We start from the raw sequence: 23,376 nt of genomic DNA, 5'->3' as shown, positions 1-23,376 counted from the left end.
AGAGAGGGAGAAGTTATAACAGATTGACTGAGAAAGAATAAAAAGAAGAGAAATAAAAAAGGTATCCATCTTCACGATGGATTAGTGGAACTGTAAGAATGTCACAGCTGATATGTTGCAGTGTTTTCTTCCAGCTCTTTATATTCAGAGTTCAAATCCAACAGTGGCTTACTTGAGTGGTAGACTTAATCTCTTGCCCAGTCCAATACCACTGTCCAGCACCTTGGGTGCCTTTAGCAGAGTCCACTATGTAAGCACTCAGGCCAGGTTATTGGCTTAAGAATAGCTTCCTACCTCCCTTTCACTAATCTCAGAGGCCCTGTGAAGGGTCACAGATATAAGCTTCCCTCTTGACCAAAAGAGAAAAAAGGAGGAAGTCATCGTCATCATCATTTAATAAAACCCTCAATTCAGCAAGCGGTAAATATAGTTTGATGAATACAGGTATAAGAGTTATACATGAGCTACTTCGAGTTTCATGCTTTGATAGCTGAGCATGAAACTTGAAGTAACTCATGTATAACTCCTATATTCATTAAATGATAAGTATGTGAGTGTAGACGTGTGTATGTATATGTATATATATATATATATTCATATATATGGCATGGGTTTGACAGTTGACCAGGGCTGGTAAGCTGAGGGGATGCACCAGACCCCAGTCTGATTTGGCATGGTTTCTATGGCTGGATGCTTTCCTAATGCCAACTGTGCCAAGTAATGGGTGCTTTTACATGCCACCAGCATGGGTGCCAGTTGCATGACACCAGTATCTGCCACAACTATGATTTCACTTGGCTTGATGGGTCTTCATCATCATCTGAAAAAAGATTTTCTAACTAGAAAGGGTATGGCCTGATCAGCCTGTAATGATATGCATAAGATCTGGTCATCAAATCTAAATAGAGATCTCAAACTTGAAATCTTCAAAGCCACAGTCAAACCAATTCTACTATATGGCTCAGAAACCTGGACGTTATAAAAGAAGCTTGAGAGGCGGTTGGATGAAACTTACACTCGCCTCCTTATGAAAGCTCAAAATCTCTTGTGGAAACGGCATCCAACCAAAGTAAAAATATATGGGAAATTACCACCTGTATCATCTCTTGTGAAAGGTAGAAGAGTCCAGTTTGCCGGACATTGTTGTAGAGCTGAAAACGAGGTAATTTCTACTCTTCTCCTCTGGAAGCCATCTGCTTGCGATACCAGAGGGCACACACTCTCCTACCCTGATGTAATCTCCAGGGATACAGGCATCCAGCAACAGGATCTCCGTAATGCTACGATGGACCGTGAAGTTTGGTGTAACATAGTAAATTCCATTGTCTCGACCATGGTCGAAAAATTATGATGATGATGGGGTCTTCTTCTCAAGCACAGCATATTGCCAAAGGTCTCAGTCATTTGTCATTGCCCTCGTGAGGCCCAATGCTCAAAAGGTGCTTTTTTACATGCCACCAGCACAGGTGCTAAATATGCGACACTAGCATCAGCTACATTGCCTCCGTGAGGCCCAAAAGTAGAAATGTCAATCAGTGCTGACATATGTGTGTGCACGAGATACAGTGGGATTGTATGACAGAGAAGAACTTTATATGAGTAGTACATTTTAAGAGTACCTATAAATTTTTTTTTTTTTTTTAATGTTTGGCTGTCTCCCTAGAAGTAGTGAAGGAGGGTGCCCTGAAAACATAACAACCAGAGTAAGAATACAATGGAAAAAGTTCAAGAAGCTATATCTCTACTGGTAAGAGAGGAATTCTATCTCTGAATGATTGCATGATGCTAGTGTACTGTAAAGTAAAAATAAACACACAATCGATTATAAATGGAATCTAAGAGATGGATTCGGATGAAACTTGGGAATGTTTGGCCTCATGACTGGCACAAATTGATTAGATTTTGGGATTGATTTGGTATCTGAAAAGGATTATGGACAATTTTTCCTGTTTTTTTACTTAATTTTTTAGAGTAGTTGGGTTCATTTTTAGTATTTTTGTTTGAGAGAGCAGTTGAGTTTATTTCAGATATTCTCATTTTAAAAACCATCTCTGGCTAATTGTTAAGAGGACGTTGGTGTTGCCTTGGTGGAGGTTTGTGCTGAGTGCTCTGGTTATCATTATTATAAAGAACTAGATGGGAACCAGGGCAGAAGAGTTATAGCTGAACGGGTAAAGACGTGTTTTTTATCAGTTCTTTTTTCTCTTTTGAGTCTGTAATGATACTGTAGTTTGAGGTGAGTGTATGAGTAAGTGGGCCTGTTTCTGCCAAAACTTTTTATAGGATTACTGTGTATAGAATGTTGTAAGAGCAGTGATTATTAAATTTTTTGTTGATATAGTCAAAAGAAGAAGACCAGGTTGGCAAATTTTTTTTTTCTCAGCCAGTACATCACCATCATCATCATCATTTAACATCCGTTTTCTATGATGGCATGGGTTGGACCATTTGATCAGAGCAGGCGAGCTGTACCAGGTTCTAGTCTGATTTGCTTATAAGCTATTTCTGTAAAAACATAGATGGCACAGAAGGTGAGATTAAGATGTGACAGAAGCACCTTAACAAAGTGAAACTAGAGGTGAAGATCCTGTATATTTCTGACTTAGCTAGATTCATACTGTTGAATTTAGAGGGTGATGTCACTCATCTCTAGAGCTGGTATCCTAGAGATGAATGACCGGGATCAATTGAATGTGGTAAAAAAACTGAAGTAAGATTTAAAGAGGTGTTCACAGAAGGAGCATTTCTGGCCTACGGGAAACGAAGAGGAGTGAGGTGGACTGGGGAGTCAACAGATGTCTAGACCAGTGCTTTTCTAACTTTTTGCTGGAGCGGAACCCCAAGGAAACATTCCACTGGCTCGAGGAACCCCTGTGCAATAATTTAACAGTCTTATGCACACATATCTGCACAGGATACTTAAAAATTACTGCCGATTTTAGCAGTTTTGTAACTTCTTGCCGAACCCCTGGACTGTACTGGTGGAACCCTAAGGTTCTGCGGAACCCTGGTTGAAAACCACTGGTCTAGACTAATGAAATTAGGAAGATGGCAGACTTAGCAAGATTTATAATTAGTTTCATGGACTACATCTCAGCAGCCCTTCAACAGTTACCCAGCACAGACATCTGTTAGAGTATGACCATTCCATAAGACACAGGTCTTGAAACAGCTGCCATAGTGAAAGAAGGTGACAAAATGCAGGTGGTGAGGAGCCAAGGGAAGCAGTGTTTTAGGAGGCAGGAGCTACACATGGTGAAAAACTGTAGGGAACTGAAGCCAACACTAAGATTTATTGACTGTTATTTGCATAAACTACTCCAACTAAAATGGTGAATTGCAAGGTCAAACATAAGTGATAAAAACAATCTCACACACACAATATCATTTTAGCTATTTAGATATAGCAGGCAAAAAATAAACACCATAAAACAAAATTCAAATTAAATAATAAAAACAATAATAATAATAGCAATAATAATAGCAATAATAATAATAATAATAATAATAATAATAATACATATGGTTGTGATGCATGTGCCTGGTGTACCCTTATCAGACAGGTAGTCATGATGGGTATACTGGGCTTCGTATATTTTACCCCAGTGTCACTTTGATGGCATGCACTGCTCTCTCACTCAATAATAATAATACTAATAATAATAATAATGCCAGGCAGTGGCTCTCATAGCTTCTTATCTTAACTGATAGGAAGTGCTAACATGTACATGTTTTGTCTTGGTGCAGAAGATGAGATACAGCATATATTCTGCTCAAAACCTGTAGATTTGCTTATCAGTTGCTTGACTTAAACTTTGGGAGCTGACAATATGTACATCTCTGATCATGACCAGGATAGTGGTGGAGCATCATAGACATGTGTTGAGAGAGATTCCTCAGGGTTTGTATAATTCACCTCTAGAAATATGGGTGTGTTTCATTCATCATCCTTAAATAACCCTTAGACGAGATTGTGGCCGTTGCCAGCCTCGTCTGGCCCCCGTGCCGGTGGCACGTAAAAAGCACCATCCGATCGTGGCCGTATGCCAGCCTCGTCTGGCACCTGTGCAGGTGGCACGTAAAAAGCACCCACTACACTCACTGAGTGGTTGGCGTTAGGAAGGGGATCCAGCTGTAGAAACACTGCCAGATCAGACTGGGCCTGGCACAGCCTACTGGCTTCCCAGACCCCAGTTGAACCGTCCAACCCATGCTAGCATGGAAAACGGACGTTAAACGATGATGATGATGATTCAGGGATCTTTTGAGCAGGTTGAGAAAGTTCTCCACCTGTAATGTCATGTGTTATTTATCTTGATATGGGGTCACCATGTCACACAAGTATGGTTGCAATGCATGTGACTGGGTGTACCTTTATCAGATGGGTAGTCATGATGAGTATATTGGGCTTCATATATTTGTACCATAGTATCACTTTGATGGTGTGTGCTGCTCTCTCACCCAATAATAATAGTAACAACAACAATAATAAAAATAATAATAATTTTCTATTATTGACACAAGGCCAGCAATATATCAACACCAGTGCTCAACTGGTACATATTTTATCACCTTGAAAGGATGAAAGGCAAAGTTGACCTCAGCAGTATTTGAACTAAAAAAGTCAAGGTGGAAGAAATGTCGCTAAGCATTTTGTCCATCATACTAATGATTCTGCCAGCTCACTACCATAGTAATAACATTAAGAAATAATAATAATAATAATAATAATAATAATAATAATGGTTTCAAACTCTGGCACAAGGCCAACAATTTTTGGGGAAGAGATAAGTTGATTACATCAATCCCAAAGTTTAACTGGTACCTATTTTATCAACCCCAAAAATAACAAAAGGCAAAGTTGGCCTTGGTGGAATTTGAACTAGGAACGTGAAGACAGATGAAATACACCTAAGCATTTTGCCTGGCATGCTAACGATTCAGCCAGCTTGCGGCCTTAGTAATAATACTAAGAAATAATAGGGTGGTTGTATACTGTCAACTTAACGTGACAGTAAGAGAATCACACCACCGCTGTTTAGCCCTAGGAAGCATCGATGCTTCCTGTCGGCCTCGACACATTTCCTGTGTCCTTATATATTTACGAAGGGGAGACAAATACCCCCAACAGCTGTCTCCCCTTCGTAAATATATAAGGACACAGGAAATGTGTCGAGGACGACAGGAAGCATCGATGCTTCCTAGGGCTAAACAGCGGTGGTGTGATTCCTTTTACAGGACTGTCATGTTAAGTTGACAGAATACAACCACTCTATCGCCCCTCCACCGTACATATCTCTATGAGATATTTAGAAATTTAATATTTCTTATAAGAAATAATAATAATAAATAATAATATAATAATAATAATAATATAATAATAATAATAATAATATAATAATAATAATAATAATATAATAATAATATAATAATAATAATAATAATGATAATAATAATAAAATAATAATAATAATAATGATAATAATAATAAAATAATAATAATAGTAGTGAAGTGAAAGCACGCTATAAAAATAAAACTACTGAATAATAATAATAATAATAATAATAATTTGAAAGCAAAAATTAAACAAGGAAAAAAAAAACTCACTCTAGCAAGACCCTGTAACAATTGTGAATATCCAATACCATGTTCTTGACAAGCAGCATTGAGCCTGATCATAAATAACTGAAAATGTGCAGAAAGGAAAAAAAAATTTGTTTCTTTTGAGAAAAATGAAGAATTTTAGACAAAACTGCTGTGCTGTAAGTTATAAAATATCAACATTTAATGTAGGACTGCCCAATGAGGAAATATCTAGGTCAGCTAGAAATAAGAACTAGTTCCCTTTCAAATTACACTGTGCTGCAGTAGTTCTCAAATACTACACACTGCAAGTAGTATTTAGTTGTTCCATGGATTTTTTAAAGCTATAATTTAAAGATTTCAGAAAATCCATACTAAATACGAAACATTCTGGAAAAATGTATTATTCATAATTTTGTTATACACAAACATGAGTAATAAAACAAGATAAACAACTATATTTCCCTAAATTTTAAACAATATTTCCTTAACAATTTCTAGCTCTTCCTCACTCACTCGCTTTCTCTCTCTCTCTCTCTCACACACACACACACATTTTCACTCTGTTTTCTCTTTTTCTCACCCTCTTATTCATGTAGCTTTTATTCAATCTCTTTACCAGAAACAGTTATGTAGCTGCTTATCATTTTTTTCCTCTTTTCCATTACTCCTTTCACTAACACCCTTTCAATTTATTCCTTTCATGACACCCCCTTCTATTACCCCCTCAGTCATTCTATTCAATCACCTTACCAACAACCATCACATAACTCTATCCCTCATCTTCTTCATTATTCACTCTTTTATTATCCTCTCACTCTCTCCTTCATCCACTATCATCTCTCTTCTATCACCCTCACACTGATTCTCTTCTGATACTCTTTCTTCTATCATCCTTTTTCCTTTTACTCTGGCTCTTTTCCAATTCAGTTGTAACAGATAGAAAGAAAGGAAGACAACAGAAGGAAGAAGAGACTCTCTTTAGTCTTGTTAGAGTAAGACAACTTCTCTGATGTCAGTAATAGAAACAATGTAGGCTAGAGAGAACTCTTTAGTCAAATTAGGGACAAGACAGCCTCTCTAGCATTAAGTATATTTTGTAAAGTGGCTGGTGAAGGAGTGATGTCAACATAGGGTCTGGAAGACTCTCTGGTCTTGTCCTGGACACAACACTTTTAGTGATGATGCTATGCAATCTGTAAAGTGGTTGAAAGGACCTCTGGCTGTACAAAACATACCTACAATGGAACCCTACAAGTAAGGATGGTTCCAGACCCATCAAGCAGAGTAGTAGTTCTAAATAAGAACCAACTCAAATTATGCTGACTCATCCAACCCATGCCAACATGCAAAAGCAGATGTAAAGTGGTAACGATAATGATGATGATGATAAACAACATATATTATAAAGTGACAATTTTGATAACCTTACCTCTTTGGCATCAGCTTTTTTCAGCCGTCTACCCCAGGTAGAATAACGTAAAGCTCTATGTACATAGCGGATGGAAATAGAATAACAGTTCCTTTTACGACCAAAGAAATGCTGGAAACAGAAAAGAGAAGTTGAGAAAGTAAAAAGAGATTTAACTTATGAAAACAAAAAGACATTCAATAATGCATTTATTGAAGAATACAACAGACAAAAGATGGCTTCTTAAGTCTTTTATTTGATCAAAGAAAGAATATGGTATTGCCAAAGCATTTGAGTGAGATTAGTTAATACTTAATACCACCATTATTATTCATTGTCCCCACTACACCCACGGAGTGGTTGGCGTTAGGAAGGGCATCCAGCTGTAGAAACACTGCCAGATCAGACTGGGCCTGGTGCAGCCTCCTGGCTTCCCAGACTCCGGTCGAACCGTCCAACCCATGCTAGCATAGAAAATGGACGTTAAACAATGATGATGATGATTTGTGTTGTGTGGCCTAGTGGTTAAGGTGTTAGATTCAAAATCATAAGATAGTGGATTAGAGCAGGTGGTTTGTTGTATCCTTAAGGAGAGCTTGCTCCTAGATATGTATCAAAGAGGCCCACCATTGTGTGGACAATCCTGATTTCATGCGAACCAGTGCCCTTTGCTTAAGGATTAAAAGGCCTTATGCCTGAAGTGTAAGCTTGGGAGAGCAGGAGAGCAGTAGAGTGAACTAGAAATAAACTAGCAGAAGGCAAATGGAAACTAATTCTACGTCTGTCCCAAGAAAAATATTGAATCCTCAGATATTGGCGTGGAGGTCCTTGATTGCCAGTGTCATAAAGCATAACATTTTCCTTTTCAGCTGCTTCCCTTACCTGGCTCATCAATTTTATCTCCCCCTCAATACTAGTATATGTTTCTTTACTACCCACAAGGGTCTACACACAGAGGGGACAAACAAGAACAGACAAACGAATAAACTCGATTATATCGACCCCAGTGCCTAACTGGTACTTAATTTATCGACCCCGAAAGGATGAAAGGCAAAGTCGACCTCAGCGGAATTTGAACTCGGAACGTAACGACAGGCGAAATACGGCTACGCATTTCACCCGGCATGCTAACGTTTCTGCCAGCTCGCCGCTTTAATACTAGTATAATCTCACTGCACACCATTAAGTTAGTGCATGCATAACTAAACTATTCAGTTACACAGACTTCCAGCTAGTTACCTTTTCATAGACGACTTGCAGATGTTTAGGTTAAACATCAGCTACAACAATCCTACATGTCTAGAAGGACACGTAAAGGTCATAAGCACCACCTCACTTTCTTTGTCTACTGATCTTGTTAATTTTACTACCCTTACTAGTTATTAAGCTGTTATTTTTAGTTATCTGCTATTTTCACTAAACAGACATGTGCATTATATATCCAGCATGGATTGGCTGCAATCAAATGACTGAAACAAGTAAATGAATAAAAGAATGTGTGTGTGTGTGTGTGTGTGTGTAGTAGTAGTAGTAGTAGTGAGGAAGGTAAATGATTAGTTGTGGCAAGACTATGGCATTTAAATCAATTTAATTCAATCTAAAGATAGTAAAATAATACAAAACTGGTAAAGATAGTAAAAGATCTCTACTATCTTTGCCAATTTTGTATTATTTTACTATTTTTAAACTGAATTAAATGAGTTTAAATGCCATAATCCTGCCTTGATTAACTGTTTGCCTTTCACACAACTTTAACCGATACCTACTCATTCAAAAGTAAGCGACCAATTGCCAGTTTTTTTTGGGGGGGGTTTTAACAAGACATTCACACAATCACAACTCCAGTGGCTGTTCTAACTGGAATTTTAGTGGATTACCTATTGGAGCACTCAGAAAGCATACCTATTAGTTTGGGTTACCTTGACCTAAATTCCTTATATCTTTCTATTTACAACCTCTGATTATTCTTACTTCTAGACAAATACCTGGAAACCAGACGTTAAACGATAATGATGATGATTTAAATATTAATTTTTGATGAAAAACAAAATCTTTGTTCAACTATTATCTACATTTGCTTTGCAGCCATTGTGGTTTTTAGGTCCAGTGCCATTGTGTGGCACCTTAAGTAAATGTCTTTACTATAGCCCTGAACCAACCAAAGCCTTATGAGTGAATTTGATAAATGAAAACTGTGTGGTCACCCATTGTGTGTGGACGTTAAATGATGATGATGATGATACATAGGCGCAAGAGTGGCTGTGTGGCAAGAAGTTTGCTTCCCAACCACATGGTCTGGGGTTTAGTCCAAATGTGTGACACGTCAGGCAAGTTTCTTCTACTATAGCCTCAAGCCGACCAAAGCCTTGTGAGTGGATTTGGCAGACAGAAAGTGAAGGAAGCCTGTCATATATATATATATATATATATATATATATATATATATATGTATATACCAGGTCTGATCAATAAGTATCTAGACTGTTGCCATAGTAACGAAACTAAAGCACACAGAATGAAGCTGCTTGGCAAAGATTGACCTTGAACTCTGCTGTGCATGCACACTAAGTTTTAAAATTCAGCTCACTTCTGCTGTTTACAGCAGTGTTTGGAAGGAAGGTGTGTAGCATATGACCATCACATTGACCATGACAGAGAAAGTTGTCATGGTGATACCTGCTCAGACGCCTATGCAAAGGTGCAGAAAGGGTATTGAGAGGAGTGTATGAGTTGCATATATATATCTTGTTTGCAATGCAGCCACCCTTTCCCGCCCCCACCACCAGTACCGGAAATCCCTGCTCTTATACTGCTAATCTCTTCTCTTATCCCAGTAATCTCTTCCCTTATACCGAAAACTCCTACAGGCCTCTGCCTCACTCCTGCACCAGAAGATCATACCTCTGTCCCTCCCTTCCTTCCAAACCATCTTCCTCTCACCCTCTCTCTCTCTCTATATATATATATATATATATATATATAAAACTAGCTAAAGGTGACCCGCTCTGCGCGCGGGTAAGAGTGTGGTTGTTACTTTCTGTTGCTTCCTTTCAGCACGTAAAAAGCACCATACGAACGTGGCCGATTGTAGCCTTGACTGACTTCTGTGCTGGTGGCACGTAAAAAGAACCAACCAATCATGGCCACTGCCAGCCCCCCTGGCACCTGTGCCGGCGGCATGAAAAAAGCACCCACTACACTCACAGAGTGGTTGGCGTTAGGGAGGGCATCCACCTGTAGAAACACTGCCAGATCAGACTGGAGCCTGGTGCAGCCTCCTGGCTTCCCAGACCCCAGTCAAACTGTCCAACCCATGCTAGCACGGAAAACGGACGTTAAACGATGAAGATGATGATGATTCTTCCTCTTTGTTTCTCTCTCCTTTCTCTCTCACTTTCCCACTCTTACTTTTCTTTTCTCTCGGACAATCCCTCGCTTTCTCTTACTCTCTATCTTATTCTATCTCTCTCCCATTTATAAACAACAAAAGATCTTGAGTAAGTTGAGAAATAAAATATTTAGAAAGATCAATCATAAATATCAGGCAGTGGCAACGGAAAGGTCTGCTTCAGGGCAGACAGCGAAACACTAACATTTAAAAGGGACAGACGAACTTGCGAGCTGAATAAAAATAAAATATTGGAAACCAAAGTTTGAAGGGATAGAATCTGAGGATAGTAGAGTCACCATGGCTGTCATTTCTTAACACGGACAGCAACGTATTGACAGTTTAACGGCTGGCGTAAAATTTTGAACTTGATGTAAAAGAAAATTCCTAAACACCAAGTTTTGAAGTGATTCTTTCTCACAACAGTAGACTCACCATGGCAAGCATTCAAAACTTCTTCATCATGGATGGCACTATCCGACTCGTGGCCGATGCCAGCGCCACCTCGACTGGCTTCCGTGCCGGTGGCACATAAAATACACCAATCCGACCGTGGCCGTTGCCAGCCTCGCCTGGCACCTGTGCAGGTGACACGTAAAAAGCACCCACTACACTCACGGAATGGTTGGCGTTAGGAAGGGCATCCAGCTGTAGAAACATTGCCAGATAAGACTGGAGCCTGGTGCAGCCTTCTGGCTTCCCAGATCCCCGGTCGAACCGTCCAACCCATGCTAGCATGGAGAACGGACGTTAAACGATTATGATGATGATGATATATATGTATATATATGTGTGTGTGTGTGTGTGTGCATGCATTATATATACATATTATATATATGTATAAATTAAATTAGAGATAAAACCACTAATAGGCAAATCAAACAGTGAAAAACAAAAAACAAAAACATAAAAATAAAAATATAATATACAAAATATATAAAATATAAAATTGAAAAATTGAGATATAGAACGCCGTTTGACGAAGCTATAAAGAGAAAGTGAAGGGGAGTTAGACGCCGTTATCAACGTTATATATAGAAAGTGATGGGAAGGGAGGAAATAGAGTGAGTGACAGAGGAAGACAGATACATAAAAGAATGGGAGTCGACTTGTCAAAGTGCGTTTTTGGACGTAGCAACGACACCTTTTAAGATAGGGATTTCTAACCTAGCCCACTAACACCCTCACCTCATTTTACATGTCCCTGTAAATTTTGGAGTCAATCCGACGGTATCTAGTGGCCTTGAAAACGTTCCAGACAAACAAACAAACTTTTCACATTTCAGTTTTATAAATAGAGATTAGAAATATTGCATTTCTAAATCTCTCAAATAGACTTATACAGCAGCATCATGATAAAGTGATGGTTTGTTACCAACTTAATGTGCTAGCTGTCGATAGTTATTTGCCTTTGAAAACTTATAGAATTTCAAGTGGAATAAATTCACTGATCTACAAAATTAGCAAGCCAAGCTACTCCAGATTGATGAAGAGCAACAACTCTGGAACTAGTCTCTGAATGCTGGCTTTGCTGGGTGGAGATGCTTATCTCCCCTGTTTGAAAACTTAAGGACACAGAACGTTTGTGACACATAGCCAACTGGAAACAATGCTTCCTGGGGCGAAATAGCAGTAGCATTCTTCCATTTCCTGGGATTGCCACATTAAGTTGGCAAAAAACCATCACTTTATCCTGCTGCTACTGTATAAGTCTCCCTGAGATATTTAGAAATGCAATATTTCTAATTTTGTAAATCAGTGAATTTATTTCACTTGAAATTCTATAAGTTTTGAGAGGCGAATAAGCATCAACAGCTAGCAACCCACTTTGTTTCTTGTTGCTTTTTGGGAGGAGTCTAGCCAAATTTTTGAGCGAAGCCACCATTGTTGGGCAGCAGTGAAACAATTGAAAAAAATGAAGAGTTATGCAAAGGCTACTGGAGGTCAAGATGCTATAGACCCAAGTGTGCTTAGGCTGAAGAAGATGGAGTGGAATGAGAAGATAGCCAAATATTATGGTATGATAGAAAAAGAAGGGTCAAGCATAAAAATGACCCTGCCAGAGGAGGAAAAAGAAACATGGAAAACAAGACGGTCATATTCAGAACATTTTCGAATGAAAATAGGAGAATAGAACACGTGCCGCAGGAAGAGATAGAGGAAATATTAAAGGAACAAATAGGTAAAGGGACAACTTTCTTTACAAGAGGAAGGAAATATGCAACTATAATAGTAACCTTTGCATCAGAAGAGGAGGTGAAAATAAACAACAACAGGCTGATATTTGGAGAGAAATGGACGTTAATGCCAAACTGTTTGGGCAAAAAAATCGTTAAGATCAGGGTGGGGAGAATCCCACTGTCGATAGACCCAGAATGGGTAATGGCTGCAATTTTTAATTCAGAGCTGAGGAAGGGAAGTGAAGACCCGAAGATTGGCATAATAAGCCAAATACAACAAATGAAATGATGGGGCTATGGTATACAGATGAACAAGGCGGCGAGCTGGCAGAAACGTTAGCACGCCGGGCGAAATGCTTAGCGGTATTTCGTCTGTGTTACGTTGTGAGTTCAAATTCCGCCGAGGTCGACTTTGCCTTTCATCCTTTCGGGGTCGATAAATTAAGTACCAGTTACACACTGGGGTCGATGTAATCGACTTAATACCTATGTCTGTCCTTGTTTGTCCCCTCTATATTTAGCCCCTTGTGGGTAATAAAGAAATAGGTATACAGATAAACTGTGCAGTGAGCCTGAAATATTACCACAAAATGGCAGAAATTTTGGAATTATCAAATGGAGAAAAGCTGGAAATAATGTTGAAGGGGAGACCCCCAAAGTGTTACAGATGTGGTGAAAGAGGGCACTTGAGAAGGAAATGCCCTAGAGCAGCAGTGGAAATGGTAGAAGAGAGTATTCACGAAGATATTATGGTAGAAAAAAAGCAGAAACAGAAAACAGAACATGACGGGAATTTCGTGGAGGTGAAATCAAGGAAAAGAGAGAGAAGGAAGTCACCAACGACAGTGGAATCGAAGGAGTGTAAAGCAATGGAAGAGGAAAGCCAACCAACGATGAGAAACGGAGAAAATTTACCAGTAAAGGACTTACAAGTACAGAGTCATTCAGACCAGAAACAAGACAACCCAGAATTACAGAAGCCTAAAGACACAGACATACAGGTGAAACACATAGAATTACAGTCAAATGAATACACAGACACACAAATACACGAACACAGATGCAATTACAAGAAATTCAAAAACAGCAGAAATATAGACAACATGAAAAAACAAAAAGAAAAAAAGGAAAAACAATAAATTTTGCAACTGTGATTGAACAGGTTTCCAAAAGTTTTTTTAAAATACTGTGAAAAGCATTTGGTTGACTCTTTGGTTTAAAAAAGGAAAAGAAAACAAATAAATCCTCTATGAACATTTGTTTAAAAGGTTTTATAATTGTATGGTAAAAACGAAAACAGCAGTTGTGGTTTCGCCTCGGAGCAAGGTTAGAAGTTGTTATGTAAAATGTAAAGGTTTTCAGGAAAAGGAATCCACAGTTTCATCTCGCAATGGGAGCAAGATGGCCGTCTCATTTGCATTGTAATTTTATTCATTTCACATTCATCCTTCTTGTGTATTTCGTTCTTGTATGTCTTTGTATGTCCCCTCTTTAATTAGGCCTTGTGCTTGTAATAAAGAATTAAGCTAACATGTCACTTGTTTTGTTGTTTTTGAAGAACTCTAGCAGAATTTTTTTGTGCAAAGCCAACATTGTTGGGTGGTAGTGAATAATTGAGAAAAAAAAGAAGTTATCCAGAAGCTACTGGAGGTTGAGTTCCCCTAGACCCAAGTGTGCTGAAACAAGAGATGGTAGAATGCAAAAGTGAGCTAATAGAAAAAATATAGTAGTATGGTGGAGAAGGAAGGGTCAAATGTAAAACTGACCCTACCAGAGGAGGAAAAAGTGAAAATGGAAAAGAAGACAGTAATATTCGGAACATTTTCAAATAAAAACAGAAGAATTGAAAAAGTGCCGCAGGAAGAAATAGAAGAAATTTTGGAAAGATATATAGGAGACAGTATAGTGTTCTTTACAAGAGGAAAGAGATACGCATCTATATTGGTAACCTTCTATCAGAAGAGGAGGTGGAAAAATCCTCCAACAGGATGATACAGGGAGAGGAAATGGACACTGATGCCAAACTGTTTGGATAAACAGATTGTCAGAATTAGAGTGGGAAGAATCCCACCATCGATAGATCCAGAGTGGATAATAGTGGCGATTTTTTATTCGTAGATAAGGAAAGAAAGTGAGGAGGTGAAGATAGGCATGATAAGCTGAACGGGGCTACAGATTAGATATGATTTGTGCAGTGAGCCAGAAATATTGCAACGAAATACCTGAAACTTTAGAGCTACCAAATGAAGAAAAGCTAGAGATAATGTTGGAGGGGAGACCCCCAAAGTGTTATGAATGTGGTGGTGAAAGAGGGCACTTGAAAAAAAATGCCCTAGAGCAGCAGTGGAAATTGTAGATGAGAGTATTCAGGAGAATATAATGATGGAGAAACAGCAGAAACAGATAACAGAACAAGACAGTGATTTTGAAGAGGTGAAAGCAAAGAAAAAGAGGGAGGAGGAAGTCACCAATGATAGTGGAACTGAAGAAGTACGAAGCAATGGAAGAGGTAACCCAACCTATAACAAGAAACGGGGAAAATTCACCAGCAGGATCACCAGTAAAGGACTCACAAGTACAAAAACATTCAGACCCACAGACACTCAAACAATTATAGAGCAAAGAATAGGGGGCACCAAATTTTCTTTAACCCTTTAGTATTTAAACCGGCCATATCCTGCCAAAATATTTAATCTGTTTTATGTTCAAACTGACCACATCCAGGCTCTCACACCTACCCTACAATGTTATTCTACATTAGGTAATTACACCATCAAGATCTTGAAGATATAGGATAATGCATGATTAATTCAAATCAATGTGAATCAATAAACATTATGTTTGATAGAATAATCTGAACACTAAAGGATTAATTCACTGAGTAGGCATAGATATGAAAAAAATCATGAAACACCTTCAATTTGATAATATTTCTACTCGAAATGAAAGAAGACAGAAACAAATTTTGCTTGACTTCTGGGATATGAGTTTCATTTATTGAAAATTGTCAAAAATTCTATACTGCAAACACTGATTTGAGAATTGATGAGCAAAAATATTCCCATGTACAAAGGTGTCCTTCCAATCAATGTATGCCATGTTAGTCAGATAAATATGGTATAAAGTTTTGTCTCTTGGTTGATGCTGATTCAAAATACCTTTGCAATGAAAAACCATATCTTTGAAAAGAACCAGAACATAAGAAAGAAAAGGATCTTTCAGCAAATCCTTTCACTCATGAAACCTTTGTTCAAAAAGGGTTACAATGTTATAACCGATAATTATTTCACTAGCCTAAAGCTTGCCAAAAATTTCAAGGAGGAAAAGACAAGCCTTTTAGGGACAATCAGAAAACAACGAAGAGAAGTCCCTTCAACAGAAAAGATGATGAAAGATAAGCCCCTTTTCTCAGGATGCTCAATGACAGTTTATAAAGCAAAGAAAAGAAAGATTGTCTACATTCTTAGTTCTATGCAAAAAAAGTGTATATGTTGTATATGTATATATACTCTCTTTTTTCTTTTACTCTCTTTTATTTGTTTCAGTCATTTGACTGCAGCCATGCTGGAGCACCGCCTTTAATCGAGCAACTCGAGCCCGGCACTTATTCTTTTGTAAGCCCAGTACTTATTCTATCGGTCTCTTTTGCCAAACCACTAAGTAACGGGGACATAAACACACCAGCATCAGTTGTCAAGCAATGCTAGGGGACAAACACAGACACACGCATATATATATATATATATATATACATATATACGACGGGCTTCTTTCAGTTTCCGTCTACCAAATCCACTCACAAGGCTTTGGTCGGCCCGAGGCTATAGTAGAAGACACTTGCCCAAGGTGCCACGCAGTGGGACTGAACCCGGAACCATGTGATTGGTAGACAAGCTACTTACCACACAGCCACTCCTGCGCCAATGTTGATGAAATGCATTTATTCACTGCATCAGCTAATATTTAGAATAAAGATTTTCAACGCTGGTCAAAAATGGCTACTTATGGTCTTTGTAGGAAGAAAAAAAATGTTAGTACTTTTAGTGTTAAACTAATTTAGCCAGGTTTTCATTCATAAAATTACGTACATCATATAAGTGTTCTTTTGTTCAGGTGTTGCGTTTGTGATGTGTACTTAATTACTATGAGATGTGAGAGGGAAGGGGCTTTGTTTTATGTGTGAGTGCCTGTGTGTGTGTGTGTGTGCATGTGTATGTATGTGTGTGTGTGCTAAGTTTAATAAGTCTTGTATGTATAGGCCTTACTGTTGCAGGCAAGTGTCTCTTCCTTTTACCATCTCTCTCTCTCTCTCTTGCATCCTACTATTGTGCCTTTGTATTTTTTCTTATTTTACTCTCTTACTCCTCCCTCTCATTATTTGCCGCTCTTTCTCTTTGTCTTATTATTATCATAGTACATTATGAAGACAATTGTCAGCCGCTTTTAAATAATGACTCAGAAGACATGACCATGCCTCCTGTCATTGCACATTAAAATATATACACAATTAGTTGGCAAATGTGTACAAGATCCTCTCAGAAAAAGAAAAAAAAAATTTCTCAGTATGTTAATCAATATTCAAGGAGTTGTAGTGAAAACATCACACTAAAAGCTATAAATTGAATGAAACCAAGAAAAACACTGATCTATACAGAAATAATCAATACTCTTAGGCTATCAATGTCTTATAATAAATAACTGGTTTCTATTGTTTTTCTTCATTTGAAGAGAATATTTTCGTTTGTTGAAGAATTGCCAAAACTGATGCAATATTTGGTGTCTACGTCATGACTGCGACATACTTTCTTAAGAATAGGTCAGACAAAGAAATCCAGTCTATTATTTAAACAAAGAGTACAGTTGGGGAAGTTGATGAGGTTTACAAGACAACCAGCCGATGACAAATCAGTGAATCAGTATTAATTTTTTTAGTAAGTTAGTCATAGAAGGAAAGGTAATATACATGACCATGGCAAGCTTCTTTATGCTGTTTCACCTTGGACATTTGTAGGAATTTCTAGGACTGACATTCTGATATAGTGGCTAGTAGAGGACTAGATGGGGAAACTACATAGGTGATGGAAGGAGAGATAAGTGGGTGAGTAGAGATGGTACAAGACTAGTCAGCTCTAAAGAACAGACACCGCACAAATAGCAACAAAAATAGTGGAGACAGTGTACTTGAGGTCCAAAGGTTGGAGTGGGTTGGGGCAAATCTAAACCCTTTAGAGTACAAACGAATTAATAGAAGGGCTTCCATCATCCTACAGGCTTGTAAGCAATTTTGTGCCAACCTATCATACAGCCATTTTCTTTTTTTTTTTGTGACACTTTGTCACTACTATCATTATCTTCTTTACAGATACTCCCATCCATTTTTGTATAATGCAGGATAACTATTTATTGCCCCTATGGTAAGACAATTGTATCTGTTCCTCTATCATACTTAAGCATCTCAACATCCAGCATAAAGTTACCTTTATTACAGTTCTACTCTGTCAAGGGCTCTTTTCCTTTATCTCATAAATTAATAGATGACCTCCCTAATACCAGTGTCATGAAAAAAGCACCCAGTACACTTTATAAAGTGGTTGGCATTAGGAAGGGCGTCTAGCTGTGGAAACCATGCCTAAAATAGAAAGGAGTTTTGACCCAATCCTCTGGCTCATTTGATATCAAACCATCCAATCTATGCCAAATATTAAATGATAATAGTGATGATGATGATGATCTAGGATACCCATATTTGTAACAACTCCATCCCAGATGTAGGAGCATTACTCCATTGTAGACCTCACCAGAGTCTTATAGAAGGCTATTGCTGTTGGACATTGATGTTATTTTTGTAGCTGTGAACAAGGTCAGTCTTCGTGGTGCATTCTTTGTCATGTCAAGGATGTGCATTCATCAGGAGAGATCCTCAATGACAGCGAGGCCTAACATTTGTAGCAACTTTGGGAGTTGTGTATGTCGTCCATGTTTAGGAGGAAGGGTACAATGGTGGGGGGATGAGAGGGTTTGGTATGTGTAGAAAATGTGTTTGAGTTATCAAAGGAAACAAGATTGTGATGACCCCACCAAGGTTCTGATGTTATTAAGGTTTTTCTTAACGAAGTCACTGCAGACTTGGCATGAAGTGTTTAGGCTGCTTGTGAATGATGCTTCAGTGCAGAAGAATGATGATATCATCTGCACAGAAGTGGATGTTGTTGAAAGTACATCATTGATGTATAGAAAGAAGAATGAGGGAGTGCGAAATTGAACTTTGGAGCACACTGGTGTCAGTAGAGGGGGTTCCATTAGCAAACACACTGTGATGGCTAGATCTGACAGAAAGCCAGCAGTGTAAGACAGAGAAGATAGCTTGCAGCGTTGCTTCAGCACTCATCTATCAGATACAGTTGAATGTCTTGTTGATGTCAAGTACAATAACCCTGTTTTCACTAAATTTCTTGTGGCAAGAGCTCATTGGTGGGTCACATAAAAAAATTTCACCAGTAGATTTGGTTTTATGAAAGCCAGACAAGTAGTCATTAAGGGAAGAGAAAGATTCAAGGTTGTGGAGAACATTGTTGTTAATGTTTGTTTCCATTTTGAGGGGTTGGAAATTAGTGTGGTAGGTCAATAATTGGCAGGATCAGAGAATTTGTTGTTCCTAGGAATGGAATACAAAATATTGCATTTACAAAAATCAGGATATAACCTTGTAGAAAGAGTGATTGAAGAGTTTATTCTTTTATTTTTTACTTGTTTCAGTCATTTGACTGCAGCCATGCTGGAGCACCGCATTGAAGGGTTTTAGTTGAACAGATTGGCCTCAGGACTTATTTCTTAAGCCTAGTACTTATTCTGTTGGTCTCTTTTGCTGAAGCACTAAGTTATAGGGATGTAAACACACCAACACTGCTTATCAAGAGGTGATGAGAGACAAACACAGATACAAAGACATATACACACACACACTCATATATATACATATGACAGGCTTCTTTCAGTTTCCATTTACCAAATCCACTCACAAGGCTTTAGACAGCCTGAGCTATAGTAGAAGACAGTTGCCCAAGATTCCACGCAGTGGGACTGAACTTGGAACCATGTAGTTGGGAAGCAAACTCCTTACCACACAGTCATGCCTGTGCAATGATAGAGATAAACACTAGGGCACATTGTTGAAAGTAATAGAAGAACCATTGTCAGGGTCAGTTGGAATGAAAGGAGGTATTTTGCACTTTCTTTCTTTTCTTTTACTTGTTTCAGTCATTTGACTGCGGCCATGCTGGAGCACTGCCTTTAGTCGAGCAAATCGACCCCAGGACTTATTCTTTGTAAGCCCAGTACTTATTCTATCGGTCTCTTTTTGCCGAACCGCTAAGTGACGGGGACGTAAACACACCAGCATCGGTTGTCAAGCAATGCTAGGGGGACAAACACAGACACACACACATACATATATATATACAAGGCATTGGTCGGCCTGGGGCTATAGCAGAAGACACTTGCCCAAGATGCGACGCAGTGGGACTGAACCCGGAACCATGTGGTTGGTTAGCAAGCTACTTACCACACAGCCACTCCTGCGCCTATATATGTTATGTATATGTTACTACATAAAAGTGGTGACGAGGATACCTCCCTCTATATAACAGTGTCATAACGGTGGAGACGAGGATTCGTAGCTCACACAGCCACTGATGTGTAGTAACGGGGAATAACAGTATATATGTGTATGATTGCAAGACTGATGAAGAAAGATTTGTTTTGGAGAAGATTAACCCAATAGCAATTAATCCAAATCGAAATCGATCAACATCAATGGAAATTGTAGCTGTGATACCAGTGCCGGTGGCACGTAAGCGAACCATCCAAATGTGGCCGTTGCCAGCGCCGCCCCGACGGGCCTCCGTGCTGGTGGCACATAAAAAGCACCCACTACACTCACGGAGTGGTTGGCGTTAGGAAGGGCATCCAGCCGTAGAAACATTGTCAGATCAGACTGGGCCTGGTGCAGCCTTCTGGTCCCAGACCCCAGTTGAACCGCCCAATCCATGCTAGCATGGAAAGCGGACGTTAAATGATGATGATGATGATATCAGACCCAGATATTCTACCTGTTTTATTTTAAAACTGACCAGATCCAACCTTCCACACCTGCCCTACAATGTCATTCTAAAAATATACAAACACATCATTGAAATTTTGAAGCTACAAGATAATGTGTGATTAATTCAAAATAATACAAATAGATAAGCAATGCATTTGACAAAGAAATCTGAATGCTAAAGGGTTAATGTGGTACAGTATGGAAATTGCTGCAAAACAAGTAGCAAATGTGAAGGGAGTACTGCTTAAAGACCCATCAAAAGTGAGAAGAGTGAAAGAAAGGAAAATGCTACAATGTTGGCAGAGACATTTTTGGTAAAGAACCATAAGGACTGGCTGTAATTTGTAAGGTTTGAGAGCTTACAAGCCAAATGATGCAAGGAGGCCTGCTTTGTTGTTTGTACGAAGGTTCTGCATGGCCTGTGGTGCTGGACATTGGTTGGCTGGGGACTATAGTGGAAGACACTGCCAAGGCACCACACACAGACACTGAGCCTGAAACCGTATTGTTGCAAAATAAACTGTCTTAGCCATACTTGTCATTATCACCCCTCTGCCACCAAAAAAATGTCAGAACTAAATTCATATTAATTTCTGCTACAATCTTATTATTAAACAGTGACAAGTAAAAGTTAGATATACACTGGTGATGGTTGATAATAGATTGAACAGTTTGAGCAAATAATATTCCAAGAGAAGTTTTGTGCTAGATCAGTGCTTTTCAAACTTTTTGCTGGAGCGGAACCCCAAGGAAATATTCCACTGGCTCGAGGAACCCCTATGCAATAATTTAATAGTCTTATGCACACATATCTGCACAGGAGAATTAAAAATTACTGCCGATTTTAGCAGTTTTGTAACTTCTTGCGGAACCCCTGGACTGTGCTGGTGGAACCCTGGTTGAAAACCACTGTGCTAGATTGACCTTTTCTCTTTATAGGTGCTGAAAATTTTTCTTGGAATCAAGGAACAACATAAAAATCAATTAATATTTATTGAGTGTTAGTAAAAGAAGTTGGGTTTTTGAGAGGGTGGCTTATCTTTGACTGCATCTCAGAAGGCGTGAATGTGTATGAAAAAAAATCCCTAACTCAATGTGTGTGTGTGTGTGTGTACAGTAACGTACTCTAGTGGGTGAATCAGCAGAGCACTTTAGGACTGAAATATTTCTGTTGCAGTCTTACAGTTAAAAAAAAAAATCGATCAGTCAAAAATAAAACCACGCTGTGATTATTCGTAGAACACAAGAAACGGGGGATGTGAAACAATTTTTTGATGTTTAGGTTTAAAACAAAAAATCCGTAAGTTACGTATGTGGTTAACAAATACTATTTATCAAATGTAAAAATAAATATCAACTCCGTAAAATAGTCTGTTCAAATTTCAATAATGACAGACTATATGATTTTGAAAGTGCGTAAATAGATTTATATTAAAAACAGAAATTAATTAGGTACCGTGAAGAAAGGAAGAATTTGTAATGTTTGGTACTATTCTGTATAAACATAGATAAAATAAATAATTATAATCGAGAACAAAAACAAGAATTGGAGACAGTCTTAATGGAAAATAACTGGTTTCATTTTCGATACTGGCTTATGTGACATTTCCTACTTAGATTATTTTAAATGCTGTCGTAAATTAAACTCCGGCAGGTAAAATTCTGATCGAAGCACACCATATAACGCTTCCTAACTATTTTATTTTGAGGAAATTTTTGCGAATTCGTATTCTACGAACTGGAATTCGTGTGATTAAGCACATTAATTTTTTTTTTAATGCTAGCCGGTTCCAACTCCAGCCAAGCCAATTCACGCCGTGTTTATGTATGAGTGTGTGTCAGTGCGTGTCTGGCGATGGAATTCCCTGTTGTAACATAGAATGTGAATTAATTCTAGGTACTAGTAGCGTAGAGTGGTCCCGGTACCTTCTAGGTACCACTCTACGATACTAGTACCTTAATGGTAATTCTATTTTTAATTTATGTAAAAGACCAGGAATTTTAATGGTAAAAGAACTAAATGATTACACGCCAGTGATTGTATGTACGGCAATATATTTTATCGACCCCTAAGGAATGAAAGACAAAGTTGTCCTCGAAGGGATATGAATCAATACGTGAAGTGTCGAAAGAAAATGAGAATTAATATAAAAGCTTGAAAATTACCCGAAAATAACAATACTACAACAACAAGAACAACTACTACTAGTAGTAATAATAATAAATCTTACCCATGCTAATCTTCTGTACATCGCACGTTTCCAAAACCTGTGTGGTCCTCGATTCCGGACAGCATTTACCGGCGTTAAAAACACCATTTCTGAGGATTTTAGATAGAAATCTTAACAGAATGCAAAGACAGAGATGATTTCCTTCTCTTTTACGCTCAACTGATAAAATAACAATAGAAAAAAACCCAAAAAGAAACCCTCCGTAATAACTCAGACCTTGTTCATTTAACGACTGTTGTTAATGAAAAGCCTGATGACGATTGACCTCTGCTGTGGATTATCTCCCCTTACAGCTAGAGGTCACGTGCCGACTCAGGTAATTTCTATCTGTAGAATAAAGTCAGAGACGGATAAAATCATGTGATAGGGTTTCGTTGGGTAAATAATTTTGCGGCATTCTTGCGGATTATGATGCCAAATTGAAAATCGCAATATTGACACCATTAAAGCTATTTTCAGTGGAAATAGTAACACTATTATT

At 38.4% G+C, this 23,376-nt stretch overlaps 1 protein-coding gene across 3 annotated transcripts in view; it reads right to left on the bottom strand.

Annotated features, from left to right (window-relative positions):
- LOC115216724 (39S ribosomal protein L20, mitochondrial) overlaps positions 1-23,216 on the bottom strand; it is a 27,167-nt gene extending 3,951 nt beyond the window's left edge. Inside the window, exons 1-3 of one of the 3 annotated variants that reach the window (XM_036506341.1) lie at positions 22,896-23,216; positions 7,017-7,127; positions 5,609-5,686 (exon numbers count right to left, since the gene is read on the bottom strand). In XM_036506341.1, the coding sequence (XP_036362234.1) occupies positions 5,609-5,686; positions 7,017-7,127; positions 22,896-22,982 (276 nt within the window). In that variant the 5' untranslated portion in view covers positions 22,983-23,216. The remainder of the gene's footprint in view (positions 1-5,608; positions 5,687-7,016; positions 7,128-22,895) is intronic. The other 2 variants (XM_029786263.2, XM_029786264.2) reach the window with 2 other exon arrangements.
- Positions 23,217-23,376: the final 160 nt, after the last annotated feature.

The sequence above is a fragment of the Octopus sinensis genome, linkage group LG10, assembly GCF_006345805.1.
Source record: "Octopus sinensis linkage group LG10, ASM634580v1, whole genome shotgun sequence".
Lineage (NCBI taxonomy): Eukaryota > Metazoa > Mollusca > Cephalopoda > Octopoda > Octopodidae > Octopus > Octopus sinensis.
Note: the sequence above shows the minus strand (reverse complement) of the source record. Positions and strands in the feature narration are given on the sequence as shown.